Raw genomic sequence first — 17,396 nt, forward strand, 5'->3', positions numbered from 1 at the left:
TCGTTCTACAATGTTATCTAGAAAAATAAGTATGTACTCTTGGATGACCATGGAAGCTCAGCTATTTAGCTGTCCCCTGTTACTCACCAACACTTGGAAGTAGTGTTCTAATATTTATTTAAACTGGGAGAGTTCATAATTCCACTGCCAAATTACCCAAGAGCATGTTTGATCAACACTCCCATGCTCTTTAGTTACCTGAGAGTGACTAAAATAATTAAGGAGCAGCTGATACACGTGCAGTTTTTCCCATCCTCATTTACTTCTTGAGTAGAAAGCACATCCAACAGGCTGAACTGTTCAGGATGTGCTTTTCTAGTAATTCTAATAGCGTTTTTATGTCCTGTCATACTGCCCAATTTCGGTGTAAGCAAAGGCATTTCCTTTTTTTTTTTCACCTCAACTGGAGGCAGAGATTCATTTGCATGACTTAAAACCTTGCACAGAATGTCTACACTCAAAATCGTCTGGCAGGCTTGTCAAAACACAGACAGTTGGGCACCCACCCCAGGGGTTTGGCTTCAGGAGGCCTGGGGTGCAGCCAGGTGATTTGTATTTCTCACAGGTTCCCAGGTGCTGCTGGTGGAGGTTGGAAGACTATACCTGGGAACCCCTGACCTGATGTTCATTCTGTTCATACTCCCAGATATGCCCTCAAAATGGACAAAGGGAGGAAGGAAGGAGACTGTTAGCAAAGTCTCACTAGGGTCCTGTACCACACGTAACACTTCATGTCACTAAGGTCATTTAATACTCATGACAACACAAAGACAGTATTAATATAGACTTTTCCAGATGATGGAGATGAGGCGCAATGTGCATGAATAATTATCCCCAAATAGAGGTGGTAACCAATAGTCATGATGGAACCTGAGCAAGCTGGTTTCAGAGTCTTCACCATGACACTATGCTGCTATTGAGCAACTTTCTCATGACAGCGTCGAGCATGTGCACCATCTTCCTGCTCTTTGCCCTGTTAGAGACCACAGGGCAGTCTCTGCTGCAGTGCTAACTACACAGCCACCTGCAGAGACCGAAACTAAATCATGAGGTTTGTGTTTAAGGGGAACTTGCACTTGGCCAGCCACAGTTCTCAATAGGGTGAGCAGTTTTCATACATCAGATGGAAAAACTATGGATTGCGATGTAGGGACTGAATTGAGTGAGGGTGAAGGTTAGGGATGGAGGGCGTGAAGAAAATTAAAAGGGGAAAAAATGGTAGAGGAGATTGCAGTAAACACGGACACTTGGGTAAAGGTTAAAGGTTAGAACGTTTGCAGCTATTTCGAGAAACAATATAGTCTTAAGTATCCATGCTCGTGTATTGTTTTCCTGTTAGAACTACCTCCAAGTCTACCAGAGAATAAACATAGGGCTAATTGCTCCCATCATATAATAAATATAATGATTCTGATACAAAGGAGAAGCAGGAAAGGAATCACTGAAGACAAGTTCAAATTTAAAAAATTCAAATAAACATAAATTGACTCTAATCTGTGCATTTTGCAAATACGTTGCCTTCACATCTCCTTTTATACAGTGAAGTCTGCCATTTTAAGAACATATTCTTCACAGAAATACATTGTAGAAAATAGACCCAATAGAGTTTTTTCCAAATGCTTTTTCTCAAATAGATTTTTTAATTCACTGAACAGCATATGATTGATCTTAGTTTATCTGCTCCAGGGTGAATGGGGGCACAGGCGTGGAACCCACTGAGACTATTCTGCAGGCGTGGGAGGGGGTGTTTCTTCTTATCCTTCTTCTGCTGTCTAGCTGTCCTTTCCAATCATAAATGATGCCTAGGTGGTCACAGGGGTTAGGAGAAATAAAAGAGGGGAGTTATTTATGAATAACTCCTGAAGATTTTAGGAGGTTTGAGCTCAGCTCAGTTTGGACCCAGAGGGACTGTGAGGTGAGGCATGGTCTATTCTTACTGGTAGAAGTCCTATGATGTTCTAACAGGCTGCCTTGGAGGGCTGAGTTGCTGAATTAATCTTAGGACCCTTGCAAATGTTGGCATTGCTGACTCAGTCTACCAGTCCTTTGGCCTCTGTTTGGCTGCATTAGGCTTGGAGCTGAGATGCTAGGAAAAACACAAAGTTGATCTGTTCAGCTCCAAGCTGACTCGGTTGACTCAGACTACTGCAATTCCAAATGGGAGTAAGGCATTTGGCCTCCTCGGCTTGTTAAGGTGATGGATTTTCCCGCTGATTTCCCTGCTGCTTGCCATTTCTTGCCATTCTAAATAATGATTCCACAGAGCGAGGGTGTAAAGGCTTCAGAGAGCCACTAACTTGGGCTGCCCTTCCAGCTCATGAGGCAGATGCTCAGGTTGAAGGTTCAGTAGGCAACATGAATTGTGATGCAGAAGCCTGAAAAAGTGCCCTTCCAGATCATGCCTGGCAGACGCAGAGAGGACAGTTTCAGAGACTGTCTTGGCAGGATATTATATTTTTGAAAACTCCTAAGTCTGATTTTTGCTTTTTGTGGTTGCTTACTTCTTCTTGTACCAGGACAGTATTGGCAACGTGCCTGAAAAATAGATTTTTGAGCTCTGATTTCACTTTAAGCCATTTCTCAGAATCTTCGGAGCACTTAACCTGAAGTTCAACAGAATTAGCTGAAATGAAAAAGCTGGATGAGGTCACTGACTTTCTCCCTGTGTACTACTAAGCCCTAGGAGTCCCTGAGAAGTCCCCCTGAGCCAGGTTTGGATTAGAGTCTCTGGAATCCTTATCTGCAATAAAGCAAAGCACCTTCTGTATACAATTTTGTTTGAGAGCAAGGATCTTGTTGAACTCTAAGATTAAGTGATCCTAAGACTTCACTGGGTAACTGTATCATAGATTATTTAACCATAATTACCTATAATTACTCATTATCCAGTATTTAAGTTGTTTAAAAGTTTTTTTACTATTATATGTGTTTTGAGTTATCTCATTTTACTTACACATCCATGATGATTACTTACGGTAAATTTCTAAAATTGGATAGCTTGGTCAAGGAATATGTACATGCTGAAGGTTTGGGGGGCACATTAGGCAAGAGTGTATCACAGAGATGGAGCAGGACTCGAGGGGATTCAGGCTCCTTCCAGATGCAGTGTGTACCTTCGGGCAAGTGACTTAACCAGTCTGAATGCAGTTTCCTCATTTTTATGATAGAGTAATAATAACAACATCAACATCAATAATGGTATCCATTTCAGCAGATCTTGGTGAGGATTAGGTGTAAAAATATACATGTATTAATCAGGGTTCTCCAGATAAATAGAACTAATAGGGTGTGTGTGTGTGTGTGTGTTTGTGTAGACAAAGAGAGGGACTGAGAGACATTATAAGGATTGGTTCATGTGACGCTGCAGGCTAAGAAATCCCAAGATCTACAGTCAGCAACGTGGAATTCCAGGAGAACAAATGGTTTAGTTCTACTCTAGGTCCAAAGGCCTGAGAACTCAGAAAGCTGGTGATGTAAGTTTCAGTTCAAAAGCTAGGAAGCTCAAGATCCAAGTAGAGTCCATGTTGCAGTCTGAGTCTGAAAGCCAGAGGCCAGATGTCCCCACTGGAAGAGGCCACACAGGAGGCGTGCCTTCTCACTCCGAGTTTTTGTTCCAGTCAGGTCTTTGATTGACAGGATGAGGCACACCCACTTTAGGGAGAACAATCTACTTTCCTCAATCTACCAATTCAAATGTTAATCTAAGCCAGAAATGACCTCACAGACACACCCAGGATAACATTTGTCCAAATGTCTAGGCTCGCTAGAGCCCAAGAAACACATACATTAACTATCTCAGTATATAAATAGCTTAGCATATAGTTACCACCTGCCCACACAGCCATAATGAAATCAATTATTGGGACACAGAGTATGTTGAGATTTAGCTGGGTGACTGATAAGGAATGTTCCTCTATTATTTAAGAGCTTACACTCCTTGGGTACAAATTTGAATAAACCTAGGTACATGGCCCTAGCCTCTGAATTCTGCAGAATAAGCTGTAGATACTTCTAGTGAATTCTGGAGTACCATGATACATAGTACAAACATGATTTCTTTTTCTACTTTACAAAGGTTCACCCTACAATGACTTCTCTCTACCATATGTCCCAAATTGTTAACCTTTCATAACTAGAGAAAAGCCCACATGGGAGTTATAGCCCTTGGGTCTAGTTTCTTCTGTGGCCTTGAATAGGTGTTAACACTTAGGGAAGTCACTTGTCTTCTCGGGGTCTCAGATTCTTCATGTGCAAATAGACAGTGTGGGCTGTGATCATTCACTTGTGATTATATCTATGTTTCCATGGTTCTGAGCAAATATATAGATTTCTTTGAACATACCCATAACCAGAAAATAAGCAGCCTAGGAAAAATAGGTGTCCCCCTAAAAAGTGGATTCATCAGGCCTATAAGCAATTGGGTGCGCTGAGGGGGTAAGCGACTGGTTAATTCTAAGTCCAAAAGTAGTTCCATTCTTTGTTAAAGGCAATATACTCTGGTACAAAGAGAAAAGTAAGTGAGAAGACAAATGGTTATAGGCTGACTACAGAATTTCTCAGGCAGGGTCATGTATATATCTAAGAATTTTGAATGCATATTTTACTAAATTGATCTCCAGAAAGTTTGTAAAATGTATGCTCGGGAAGGAATATTTTTATAAAGCTGCTTTTCCACAGGATGGGAACAGGGAGGAATCGCCCACAACTTGGCAAAGTTTTGTCTCAGTTTCTCCCCTACCAGAGGAAAATGAGTCTCGCTGCTTCTGGCTATTGGTGGGAGAATGGGGCAATCATTTCAACGGAGAGTTCAAAGCCCCTCAGAGGCAAGAGTTGAGCGAGCTGGAGGGCTTGGGGAGCCAGAGAGGGTGGTGGCACACGCTGCCTGTAGGGCCTGGATGCAAGGCGCGCCGGAGGGATTCTCCTGCTGGGAGAGATCTTTCAGCGATTTTATTGAGCATTTCCATCCCCCTTCCAACCTGCTTTCCCTACTCAGTTAATCCTCACTTAGTGCTTTCCTGGGAAGAGAGTTCGTGTCATCACCCAGTTTGCACGAGAAGAAAACAGACACACGTTGACCATAAAGCTCATCTCTTGGTGAAGCGCTGAGAGGGACACAGAAAGGCACCGAGTTAACTGTGACCTGCTCTGTTCACTCTCCGTGTGCATTCTGGAGGCTGGCTCAGGTTCTCAGACCGCTGTAAGCCAACAGCCTCCCTGTGCAGAGAGTTGGTGCTTTCTTATATGAATTAAGGTATTAACAGCTTTTCTTTTTTTAATGCATGGAAGTTTAACTTAATCTCTTTCCTGTCTTGGAGAACCTCCCTCAACCCCATACACACACTTTTCCATGGCTTTGGAGAAGTTTCCTGCGGCAGCCCCCAGACCATGGAAACCGATTTAAGGTCTCTGCAGAGGATTTAAGCTCTTCAGCGTTCTAAGTGTTTGCTCTCAGCCCTTCTCCAACCGGTTGGAGAGCTTCAGAGTGTCAACCAGCAGCTCCTGAGTGCTGAGGGTCACGGCTGCCCCCTCGGAATGTCAGCCTGGCTCTGTCTCACAGGTGCCAGCTGTTCCCGAACCTCTGGACTGGAACCCACATCCTGGCCAGCTGGCTTACTTACACTCCCTGACCACTGGGCTTCAAAGAAGCGGGGAAATGGGGCCACCAGCTCTGTGCAAGGCCATGCTCAGGAAAAGAATTTAGTAAGAAATGCCCATCACCCCGGCACTGAGTCAGGGGCAGCTCATTTGTCTATTAATAAGAGAACACATCATCGCCTTTTCACCGCAGGACCCCCCTCCTCCCACTGGCCCCCTCAAGTATTTTTAGTGACCTAGCAGTTAACTCATTGTTTCAGAAATGACCTAAGTTTCCGATGAGTCATGGAGGAACGTCCCTGGGCTTCAGAGCCTGGGGAGCACTCAAAGACGATAAATTAGTTCCAACAGACATTTTATTCTCAGGTGTACAAAGGAGATGCACCAAAATGGTTCTTTGCACGAAAATTTAGGGTTTGAACCTGGTGACCCCTCTGATTCCTTCCATCCTGATGCATTCTAGCAGAGAATTTTATCAGCTACACCTCTCCAAGCAATGAACTGGGACTCCTATGGACAGATCCTCCTTTTAGGAGCTACTGGAGTGTTTTTTTTTTTTTATTTAAAAAAGAAAACACAGTGTTTTGAATTACTGTATGATTAGACCTTAGATGAACATATTTCATGGTTGTTATCAAGGATGGAGGTAGGAATGCTCACCACTTCTCCCCTCGCCTTGCCTTATGCTGTGGACAAGGTTGCAGAGGGACACAGGAGTGGGAAGGGATAAAGAGGAGAGGCACATGGGCTTCCATTATGAGGGCAGAAACAGAATTAGGGCGCCTGCACGAGCTCAGACAGCGGTGCTAGTCTTTCCTCCCCCTCTCTTTACTCCAACTTTCAGCTTTACTGGTGACACACATGACTCTTATTCTAAGGATAACATTTTGGATTTAAGCACAGACTCATCTAAGAGATCCTTCATGCTAAAGGGTTCATGGATTGTATCCTTTTCAAAATGAATTTAATAGACAAGACTAAGAGCAGCCCAGCTGAAAAATGAGCTATGATATACAGGTGCAAGAAAAACATTTTGTATCTTCTTCAGAATCATTGGCTTGCCTCTCAGAATATCAACAGCCCTGATATTTGTACATTAATTTTATAACTTACAAAGTACTTTCCCACATATTACCTCTGTTCATGATTTTAAGCATCCTTGTGAAATAGGAAGGGGGATATATGGTCTTCATATTAGAGGTGAGGAAGTACAGATACCGTGAAGTCACTTGCCTGAGATCACGCCCAAGATTACGGTACTCCAGGGCTAAAGACAAATACCGTACCCTTTCCTCTTCCCAATTCTAAATATGAGTTTACACCAAACTCCATTTTTCTCCACAAATTCTTACTCCTGAATCCAGTTTTAAGACACTACTGACCCCTCTGCCACAATGATCTAAATCTACTCATTTGCTGCTAGCGTTCCTTCCAAAAACAGTTAACAGTTTCACAGTTAAGAAATATGTATTAAGCCCAAATACTTAAGGCACTCTTCTAAGCACTAAAAGCTACCTAAAGATAAAGGCAGCCCCTCCCTTCAAAAAACAGTATCAAGAAGAAGGATAAGACTTCTGTGTTTCTATGCATGTGTGTATATACATGTAATAATAAAATATGAATAGAGTTGTAGGAAACATAAAAAATTAGGGTTCCTACACTTATGGAGGATATACTTGCTTTGTATTATAAAACACAACTAAATCTGTACAAGATAATTCCCTTAAATGGGTATATAAACTGGTGCACAGAACCCAGATAATGGGTGGCAAAATACGTCAGGATTTATACAATGCTTGCACACACCATGCCAGAGCTCATTTTTGCTGAGTGCTTATCATGCTCCAGGACCTAAGTGTTCTGCAGTATTGACTTACTTTAATCCTCACAATAACCTTTAGGTAAGGTGCTCTAATTATTTCCATCTTACAGATGATAAAACAAAGTCATAGATATATTTAATCTCTTGCCAAGACTACATGGTTCAAAGCTACCCAGTGTGGTTCCTGGGATTGTTCTCTTAAAAATACAAGATTAATACCCCAATTAATCTTGATATCAACCTTATGAGAGAGGCATTCCTATGTCCTTATTTTGTAAATAAGGACATTGAAATTTAGAGAAGTTAGGTTACATGACCAAGAAAGAACACAGAGGCAGTAAGCTGAGGAGCTGGAATCCACAGCTACCTTCTCCGAACCTGATTCAGTGCAGACCTACTCCAGCCAAAGACACAGGCCCACTGGCTATGGCTGTAGAAGAGCTATTTATTCTCTTTGTATCTCTTCTTTAACTCTTGACAATGACAGATTCATATTTTACCTACTACCCTTCAGATTATCCTTGGGACAAATTAGTGAGGCTCTTCCTCCTACTCAGGAATCAGATTCCCACATAAAAGTGCATTTTCAAAAGCCTACTCGTGAAATGAGAACTATAACATGTCTAACTTAAATGCCAGCAAACTGAAGCTCATATCCAGCAAATATAATCAAGAGGGTGTTGTTGGCAGCCGTGCTCAGAAAATAGCGCCCCATGCAGGGCAGCCGGAAGGCCCCGAACTTCCTAATGACAAATCATCCCACACCACTAAACTACATGCTAATTGCGCCTTGGCATAAGGACCAATGAGACCCACCAAATGGTTATGCTAATAAGGCATATGGAGCCGCACCAACCAGGTCAGAGCATGAGAACTATATAAGCAAGCCTCTCCTTCCCCTCTGGGTCCTGCCCAACTCATTTGTTTCACAAAGAGCTGAAGAATAAAGCTTTCTGCAGAAGAATCCTGCTGTTGTTGCATGCTGTTCTTGCCGGCGAGGACAGGGCACGCGACAAGTGGTGCCGAAACCCGGGAACCAGAACATCACCGGCACAGGGAGGACCCTTCAGACATCTGGAGAGGATTCAGAACTGCAGGTCAGAAGAAAGCCCGGAGGGGTAAGTTCCGAGAGGCCCCTGCTTTTTAGGATGATGGTTGATGGTTCTCTGTAAATAAGGAGGCACCATGGGGAATGCACCGTCATTAGTCACGGCGCTGCAGACAGCTCTCAAAGAGCGAAACTTGAAGGTCTCCAGCAAAGTCTTAGGATCTTTTGTGAAGGAGATAGACCGTGTGGCCCCCTGGTTCATTTGTTCAGGGTCCCTCTCAATTCCGAGCTGGGACAAACTGGGGAAAGATCTTGATAGAGAGGAGGAGGAGGGTAGCCTGAGGGGAGGCACCAGGCCCCTCTGGAAACTGATTAGAGCTTGTCTGCAAGATGAGAGATGTGAAAAGGTAATAAAAGAAGGTCAGAGAGCATTGACAGATATCCAAGAGAGCATGTCAGAAACGGAACGGGAAACAGAGAGCGCGCGCGGCCGAAAAAAGGCCACAAAAACGAAGGTAAAGAAACCTCAGAGTGAGGGAGAAAGCCCGCCTAGGGCAAAAGCGAAAGAGCCCCGAGAAGTGAGTGACGATCGCCTCGGAGAAAATAGTAAATACCCCTGGAAAGAGTTGAGGGACCTCCAACTCTCCAATAGGGAATCTGAGGAGGAATTAACGTCTGCAGAGGAAGGGGAAGAAAATAAAACCGCAGAGTGTAGAAGTAAGGGAACCAGCAAAGTTGAAAAGCGGACCAAGGAAAAAATGAAAGCAGGGTGTCCCCCGACGCCCGTTGCCCCGCCACCTTACGTGAGTGGCGCACTCTCCTTTTGCCACCCAGATACTCTTCAGGCAATTAGACAAATGTTTCCTGTATTTGAGGATAATGGCGTACGCTCTCACCAGCCCCTGAGCCATAAACAAGTTAAGGAGTTAGCAGAATCCGTTCGGGCTTATGGAGTCAGTGCTAACTATACCATAGCACAAGTTGTGAGATTAACAGAGACAGCCATGACACCCGCAGACTGGCAATATGTAACTAAGGCATGCCTTTCTAGTATGGGGCAATACATAGAATGGAAGGCATTGTGGCATGATATCAGCATGACCCAGGCACGCGCAAACGCGGCCGAAGGACAGCCTGCATGGTCATATGATATGCTGACGGGCCAAGGACAGTGGGTAGCCGACCAGACCGCCTTCCCCTTACAGGTATACGCACAAATAAACACGTGCGCCGCCAAGGCATGGAAAGCCCTCACCAACAAAGGAGAAGTATCAGGCAATTTGACAAAAATTATTCAGGGGCTGAGCGAGCCATTTTCTGACTTTGTCGCTCGTATGATGGAGGCCGCAGGCAGAATATTTGGAGATCAGGAACAAGCAATGCCCCTAGTGGAGCAATTAGTATTTGAACAATGTACCAAGGAATGCAGACAGGCGATAACACCCTGGAAACAAAAAGGGATACATGCCTGGTTGAAAGCCTGTAGAGAAATAGGAGGGCCACTCACCAATGCGGGCCTAGCCGCGGCCATATTACAGAGCCACAAACAAGCCAGGATCACTAACAGAAGTATCAAATGCTTTCAATGCGGGAAATTAGGACATATAAAGAGAGAGTGTAGGAGCCCAGCTTCAGAACAAACAACCCAAAAGACTCCTGGGTTGTGCCCTAAGTGTAAGAAAGGCAGGCATTGGGCTAATGAGTGCCGGTCTATTAAAGATATAGAAGGGAAACCCTTAGAGTTGCCAAAAAACGCCCAGAGGGGCCCCCGTCACCAGGGCCCGCAAATATATGGGGCAACCAGCACGCAAGTGTCATTCGGGAACAACCAGGCCCCCCAAGGAGAGCCACTTCAGGTTCCGCGGGATTGGACATCCGTGCCACCACCAGAATAGTGTTGACTCCACAGATGGGAGTTCAGCCTATCCCTTCAGACTTTAAAGGCCCCCTACCACCAAATACCATTGGGTTACTCCTAGGGCGCTCTTCTGCTGCATTGAAAGGCCTGGTAGTTCATCCCGGAGTCATAGATCAAGATTATGAAGGACCGGTAAAAATCATGTGTTCGGCTCCCAGAGGAATCTATCCTATATCCCCGGGAGACCGCATAGCCCAGCTCTTAGTTTTACCTAGTCTCCACGCCAATTATCCTGCTACCAACACGGAGAGGGGAGAAAGGGGCTTCGGCTCCTCTGACTGGGATTCAGCCTTCATAGTATTAGATTTAGCAGACAGACCAAAATTAACTCTTCAAATAGAGGGAAAGAGCTTTGAGGGAATCCTAGACACTGGAGCAGATAAAAGTATTATCTCTGCAACCTGGTGGCCCTCCAAGTGGCCTGTGACCCAATCCTCACATTCATTACAAGGTTTAGGATATGAGTCAAGCCCTTCAATTAGTGCCAAACCATTGAAATGGCGAGCCCCTGAAGGACAAGAGGGTACAGTCACCCCTTATGTACTCCCTCTACCGGTCAATTTATGGGGGAGGGATGTCATGAGAGACTTAGGCCTCAAACTCATTAATGAATACTCCACCCCCGCCCAAGGCATGATGATGGACATGGGATACATCCCTGGCAAGGGGCTGGGGAAACACCAACAGGGACACATAGAGCCCATCCTGCCCAAAGTAAAGAATGACCGTCACGGCCTGGGTTTTTCATAGGGGCCATTGAAGATGCCATGCCCATACCTTGGCTCACAGAGGAGGCCGTATGGGTTCCTCAGTGGCCCCTATCCTCTGAAAAATTAGAAGCAGCTCATTGCTTAGTGCAAGAGCAGCTCCAAGTGGGACACCTAGAACCCTCTGTGTCCCCATGGAACACACCCATATTTGTAATCAGGAAAAAGTCAGGATCATGGAGGTTGCTTCATGATCTGAGAGCAGTAAATGCTCAAATGAGAATGCTTGGACCCGTACAACGGGGACTGCCACTCCTCTCTGCCTTACCCAAAGAATGGAAAGTGCTCATAATAGATATTAAAGATTGTTTCTTTTCTATACCTCTAAGCTCCAAGGACAGGGAAAGATTTGCTTTTACTTTGCCAGCTATTAACCATGAACAACCCGATGCCAGATTTCAGTGGAAGGTCCTCCCTCAAGGAATGGCAAATAGCCCCACCATATGTCAACTGTACGTTCAGCGAGCGCTAGACCCAATTCGTAAGACCTATCCCACGCTAAAGATCATCCATTACATGGATGACATCCTTCTTTGCTCCCCACAACCAGCGGAAATAGAAGAAGCATATATAGATCTCACTAGATCCCTAGAAAATTGGAGACTGAATATAGCAAGCGAGAAGGTCCAAAAATCTAGTGTTAGCAAATTCCTAGGAGCAACCATTTACACAGATGTAATTTGCCCCCAAAAGCTTGAGATAAGACATAATCAATTGCGAAATTTGAATGACTTCCAAAAACTCCTAGGGGATATTAATTGGTTGCGCCCATACTTAAAGATACCCACCACTGAATTGACTCCACTATTTAAAACCCTAGAAGGAGACCCACAACTAACGTCACTGCGCTCCCTCACACCTGAGGCATTACAAGCCATTCGCAAAGTAGAACAGGCTTTGATGACAGCACAATTAAATAGAGTGCAATCGAATGAACCCTTTGAGTTGTGTGTCCTTCCCACCCCAGAGCTGCCAACAGCAGTCTTATGGCAGCACGGCCCACTGATCTGGATTCATCCCCAAGCCTCTCAGGCTAGGACAATAGAGTACTATCCAGCAGCCGTGGCCAAACTTGCTTTGAGAGGAGTAAAAACCTCCATGACACATTTCGGAGAGGCTCCAGCTAAAATTATAACCCCTTACAGCGTAGAACAGATACAAGTATTATGTGCTATGAACGATGATTGGGCCATACTTGCTTACAGTTTCTCAGGAACCTTTGATAATCATTTCCCTAAACATCCCCTCATCAACTTCGCCAAAAATCATCTCCTAGTATTTCCTCGGGTCACTAGCCTAACCCCGCTGCCTCATGGAAAAACAGTTTACACGGACGGGTCTAAGACAGGCACAGGTGCCTATGTCCATGATGGCAAAGTTGTGACAAAAGGCTACACGCCTGACACTCCACAAATAGTGGAATGTCGCATAGTCTTAGAGGTCCTACAAATCTTTCCTGAACCTTTAAATATTGTGTCTGACTCCTGTTATGTAGTTAATGCAGTCAAATCTCTAGAAGTGGCCGGGCTAATCAAAGCGTCCAGCCCAGTAGCCACTTTGTTCAAACAGATACAATCAGCACTACTTCATAGGCAATCTCCTTTGTATATAACTCATATCAGAGCACATTCAGGCCTTCCCGGGCCTATGACCCAAGGCAACCACCTGGCAGACCTCGCAACCAGAAATATAGCTTTTCCCCTGCTAGACCCTATCACCACAGCTTCAAAATTCCATACACAATTTCATGTCACTGCCGAAACACTGCGCAAGCGGTTTAGCATAACCAGGGCCGAAGCTAGGAACATTGTCCTTAGCTGCCAACATTGCTGCAGCTTCCTTCCCACACCTCATGTTGGGATCAACCCCAGAGGTATTAGGCCTTTACAAGTTTGGCAAATGGATGTGACGCATATTTCGTCTTTTGGGAAACTGAAATATGTACATGTATCCGTGGATACTTGTTCAGGAGTCATCTTTGCCTCCCCATTGTCAGGAGAGAAAGCTTCCCATGTCATCCAGCACTGCCTTGAAGCTTGGAGCGCATGGGGGTTACCACAGATTCTGAAAACAGACAATGGCCCAGCCTATACCTCTACAAAATTTGCTCAATTTTGTCATCACATGGGGATAAAACATATCACTGGCCTTCCCTACAACCCACAGGGTCAAGGGATTGTGGAACGCGCGAACCGCACGCTCAAATCCTATTTACTTAAACAAAAAGGGGGAATTGAAGATATACCCCCCACACCAAAAACTGCCATAGCCCTAGCACTTTTCACTATAAATTTTTTGAATCTGGATGCTCAAAGCCATACAGCAGCGGATCGCCATAATCAGTGGCCAAAAGACCCACAAGAACTAGTAAAATGGAAGGACGTGTTATCTAACCAATGGAAGGGCCCGGATCCAATCATAATCAGATCCAGGGGAGCTGTGTGTGTTTTCCCCCAGGGTGAAGAAAATCCCTTCTGGATCCCGGAGCGCCTAACGAGGAAAGTCCTAAACAAAGGAGATGACTTCGCTGTACCTCCTGACCCTGCTCCTGACACTGGAGACCCCGACTCAGGGAGTATTGAGATGGGGAATCCTGTCTGCCTTTCCTAAGCCTATGCCTGTCCATTTCAATGCAGCCGTTTTTCCCCGCTTTTTCACCACCAACTCTAGTATGAACTTGCCCTACTTAGTTAAAGACACCCTAGTAGCTCCCCTGGGAGAAAACCGATCCTTCGTAACTAATGGGTCATTATGCTTCACCACTCAGAATCTAGCTGGCTGTATCTCCCTGAAACGGAGGAAATACGGATGGTTCAGTGACATAATTCTAGAGGCCAGTAGCCTCCCCGTTATGTCAGCTAAATTTGAAGGGCCTAATAAGGAAGGGAGCCCGTCCTATAAGAACATGACTATCCACCAGATGGTTCTCTGGATCAATGGCACATTTGTACACTCTCCCAGGAACAATTCCACCGACAGGCCTCGTCAACCCAAATATGCCTCCCATTGTGTGGGCGACTATGAGGGAGAGCTGTGGCCCTGGACTGACTGTCAGTCAACTGTAGTAACGTGGGCAACTGAGAGGCAGGAGTTTACCATCTCCCCAGATATGGAGGGACGGCCAGCCAATGAGGCTTGGTGGCCAGTAAAGGTGCTCGAAGGTGAGTTTCGTCAGCAGCTGAGCATGAACCCCTTCCATAAATGGATGCTGTGTGGAGTCAATGGCTCGTGTACCGACCTCTCCCCCTTTTCCGCCCTCCAGGGTGGGGGAATCGGTGTAAAAAATATCACCTTTTGGTGCGAGAATAACCACATGCGCGCACACTGGAACATGATCATGACCCATAACAACGAGAACTACACGTGTTCAGCAAAATCAGGTCCAGAGTCACCTAATTCCCTTTTTCCACCTTCTCCAGTATGCGTATACCCCCCATTTCTGTTTATCTTATCCAATAGTAGCTTTGACTCCTGCTCCAATGAAACCTGCTTTCTGTCTCAGTGTTGGGATGCGCGTAACTTTACCAATGCTTTGGTAGTCTGCATCCCCCGTTGGGTCCCTGTTCCCGTAGACGCCCCTAACACCATGACTCTGTTTCGAGAAAGGCGCGATTTCGGTGTTACAGCCGCCATAGTGCTCCTGATCTCCGCGACCGCGGTCGCAGCCACCGCCGCTGGTATAGCTTTAGACACCTCCATCAAATCGGCTACAGAGCTCAATAACCTTGCAGCCTCAGTAGCTTCTGCCCTGGACCAACAGTCCACACTTGATGGCAAACTGAAAGGAGGAATAATGATCCTCAATCAACGCATAGATCTCGTGGAGGAACAAATGGAGGTGCTCTGGCAAATGGCCCAATTGGGATGTGAGCGGAAATATCGTGCCCTCTGCATCACTAGCATTCAATATAAAAATTTTACACGGGCAGCTAATCTGTCACGAGACCTGTCCCAGTATCTTTCAGGAAACTGGTCCCAAGACTTCGATGGGACACTAGAAGAGCTGCGGCGAGAAATTATCCACATCAACTCCACCCGTCTAGATATCTCCGTAGCGGAAGGACTCTCTTCCTGGTTCCTCAGAGCTCTCTCCCACGTCAAGGAGTGGGCGGGCATGGCTGGGATGGGCGTGTTCCTGCTTGGAGGTCTCATGCTCTTACTCTGGTTGTTATGCAGACTCCGCAACCAACATAAGCAGGACAAGGTGATCCTTGCTCAAGCCCTAATGGCGATAGACGTTGGCGCCTCTCCCCAAGTGTGGCTCAACATGCTTAAGAAGGAAGCTCGGCTTTAGCTTGAGGTAGCTCTTGCACCCTGAGCCCATGTGGCACTGCACCAGGCCCGAGTACCTCAATGCTTAATCACAGCTTTCTTTAAGAAGCTCATGGTGCAAGAGGGTTGAGAAAAAGGGTCCAAACCCTTTGTACCAAGCGGTCCCAACGCCAGCCAGAGGATGCGAGGCAAAGCACTGCAAGAGGTCTTGGACCCCTCTGAGAGGCATGCCTGACTGCATAGGGGTAGATGCCCAGAACCCCTCTCCAAAAAGGGGGCATCAAGAAGTATGATGGAGGTCAGGCCTCTGTCTCCGCCTCTGCTGGCAAGTTCCGCCTTGAGCTTCTGTTAGACAAAAAAGGGGGAGATGTTGGCAGCCGTGCTCAGAAAATAGCGCCCCATGCAGGGCAGCCGGAAGGCCCCGAACTTCCTAATGACAAATCATCCCACACCACTAAACTACATGCTAATTGCGCCTTGGCATAAGGACCAATGAGACCCACCAAATGGTTATGCTAATAAGGCATATGGAGCCGCACCAACCAGGTCAGAGCATGAGAACTATATAAGCAAGCCTCTCCTTCCCCTCTGGGTCCTGCCCAACTCATTTGTTTCACAAAGAGCTGAAGAATAAAGCTTTCTGCAGAAGAATCCTGCTGTTGTTGCATGCTGTTCTTGCCCGCGAGGACAGGGCACGCGACAGGGTGTTATGCAGATTAGTGGGCAAGACTCATCACTGTAAAGTGAGATTAGGAAATTGTATAGGAATAACTTTATAAAGACTGCCTGGTTATCACAGGCAATAATTACATGGGATGCGTGGAATTGTAAGCCATCATTTTGCCCCTGTATGAATGTAGAAGCGTGGGCAAGTGTGGAGAAATGATCAGTTGTTGGGAAACAAATGATTAGAGAAAATACAACATCTGGGTTAAAATATTCCTTAAAAGGACATTTGTCATATATCCATCAGGGCAGCCAAATATTTAGCTACTTATACACCAGACACAAAAGTACTGTGTAAGCTTTAGTGGTGGCAGCTCCCTGCAGTCGAGAAGGCTTTTGTTGAAAAGGAAGGGCAAAAGTGACTGCTTGAAACACCTGATTATTTTATATTGGACAGTCTTGGCAGCTTCAGATGAGAGCAGGTAAATAAAGAAGTATGTGAATAGCCTCACTCACACCTGCTTTAATTGGATGGACCGTGGAGAGCCAAATGAACTAAAGAATAAAGAGACCTAAGAGAACGCGTCTGAGGCTGGCAGCTGCCTTCTTCAAACTGAACCCCATGTAACTGCCTGCTTCTCCTCCCCAGCCCGACTGCAGGCGGCCTCAAAGGGGAAAGTCAGTGAGAGCAGCTCCGCGTTGTACCCACTTCATTCCTTTGTAATCACTGCAATTTCTCCTTGTTTGATGTTCCAACTGCTCCCTGCTCATGATGAGCAGTAAAACCCTTGACGTGAAAAGAGCTCATTTTTGCTCATCCTTGGGAGCAAGTGGAGAGAGGGAGGGAGACTGTCCTGTGTCCCAGCAATCCTGGGAGAAGAAAACCACACCGGAAAGAGAGGACGGTGGCAGCTTTACAAGTGAGGAAGAAAACAGCTTTGGTGCCCGGGACATCATGAAAGAGGAAGGACGAAGGGGAACCCAATTTGGTCTCAATGGAGGTCTGCAGCCAAAAAAGAACATTTATGTAATGGGGACCAAGCAGTGTGCTAGGCACTAAGGCAATGAAGACGAATGAAGTAGGCGTAGCCCAAGGCTTCAGGCTGCTTATTGTCTAAGGACACAAGGCATGAAAGAGTGTGGGAAATACTTGCCCACACTTACCTCTTTGTAGCCCCAAATTTTGGCATTTGGGGCACTGCTGTAGCTTGGGGGCTCTGCAGCACCCAGATGGCCTTCAGAGTCACATCTTTCACCCCCAAGTGCAGAAACAGCAAACGTTTCCCCAGGGCCTCCTCTCTGGCTGCT

General features: G+C 45.8%; 2 protein-coding genes across 6 annotated transcripts in view; one reads left to right on the plus strand and one right to left on the minus strand.

Moving 5' to 3' along the window:
- The window catches only part of NRG1 (neuregulin 1), a 988,266-nt gene that overhangs the window by 299,302 nt on the left and 671,568 nt on the right, over positions 1-17,396 (minus strand). The gene's annotated exons all lie outside the window — the stretch shown is intronic.
- LOC140845205 (uncharacterized) lies at positions 8,108-16,073 on the plus strand. Its single transcript, XM_073219026.1, has 2 exons — positions 8,108-8,535; positions 13,608-16,073. The coding sequence occupies exon 2, from the start codon at positions 13,669-13,671 to the stop codon at positions 15,442-15,444; it is 1,776 nt and encodes a 591-aa protein (XP_073075127.1). The 5' UTR covers positions 8,108-8,535; positions 13,608-13,668; the 3' UTR covers positions 15,445-16,073.

Source organism: Manis javanica, chromosome 12 (assembly GCF_040802235.1).
Source record: "Manis javanica isolate MJ-LG chromosome 12, MJ_LKY, whole genome shotgun sequence".
NCBI classification, from domain to species: Eukaryota; Metazoa; Chordata; class Mammalia; order Pholidota; family Manidae; genus Manis; species Manis javanica.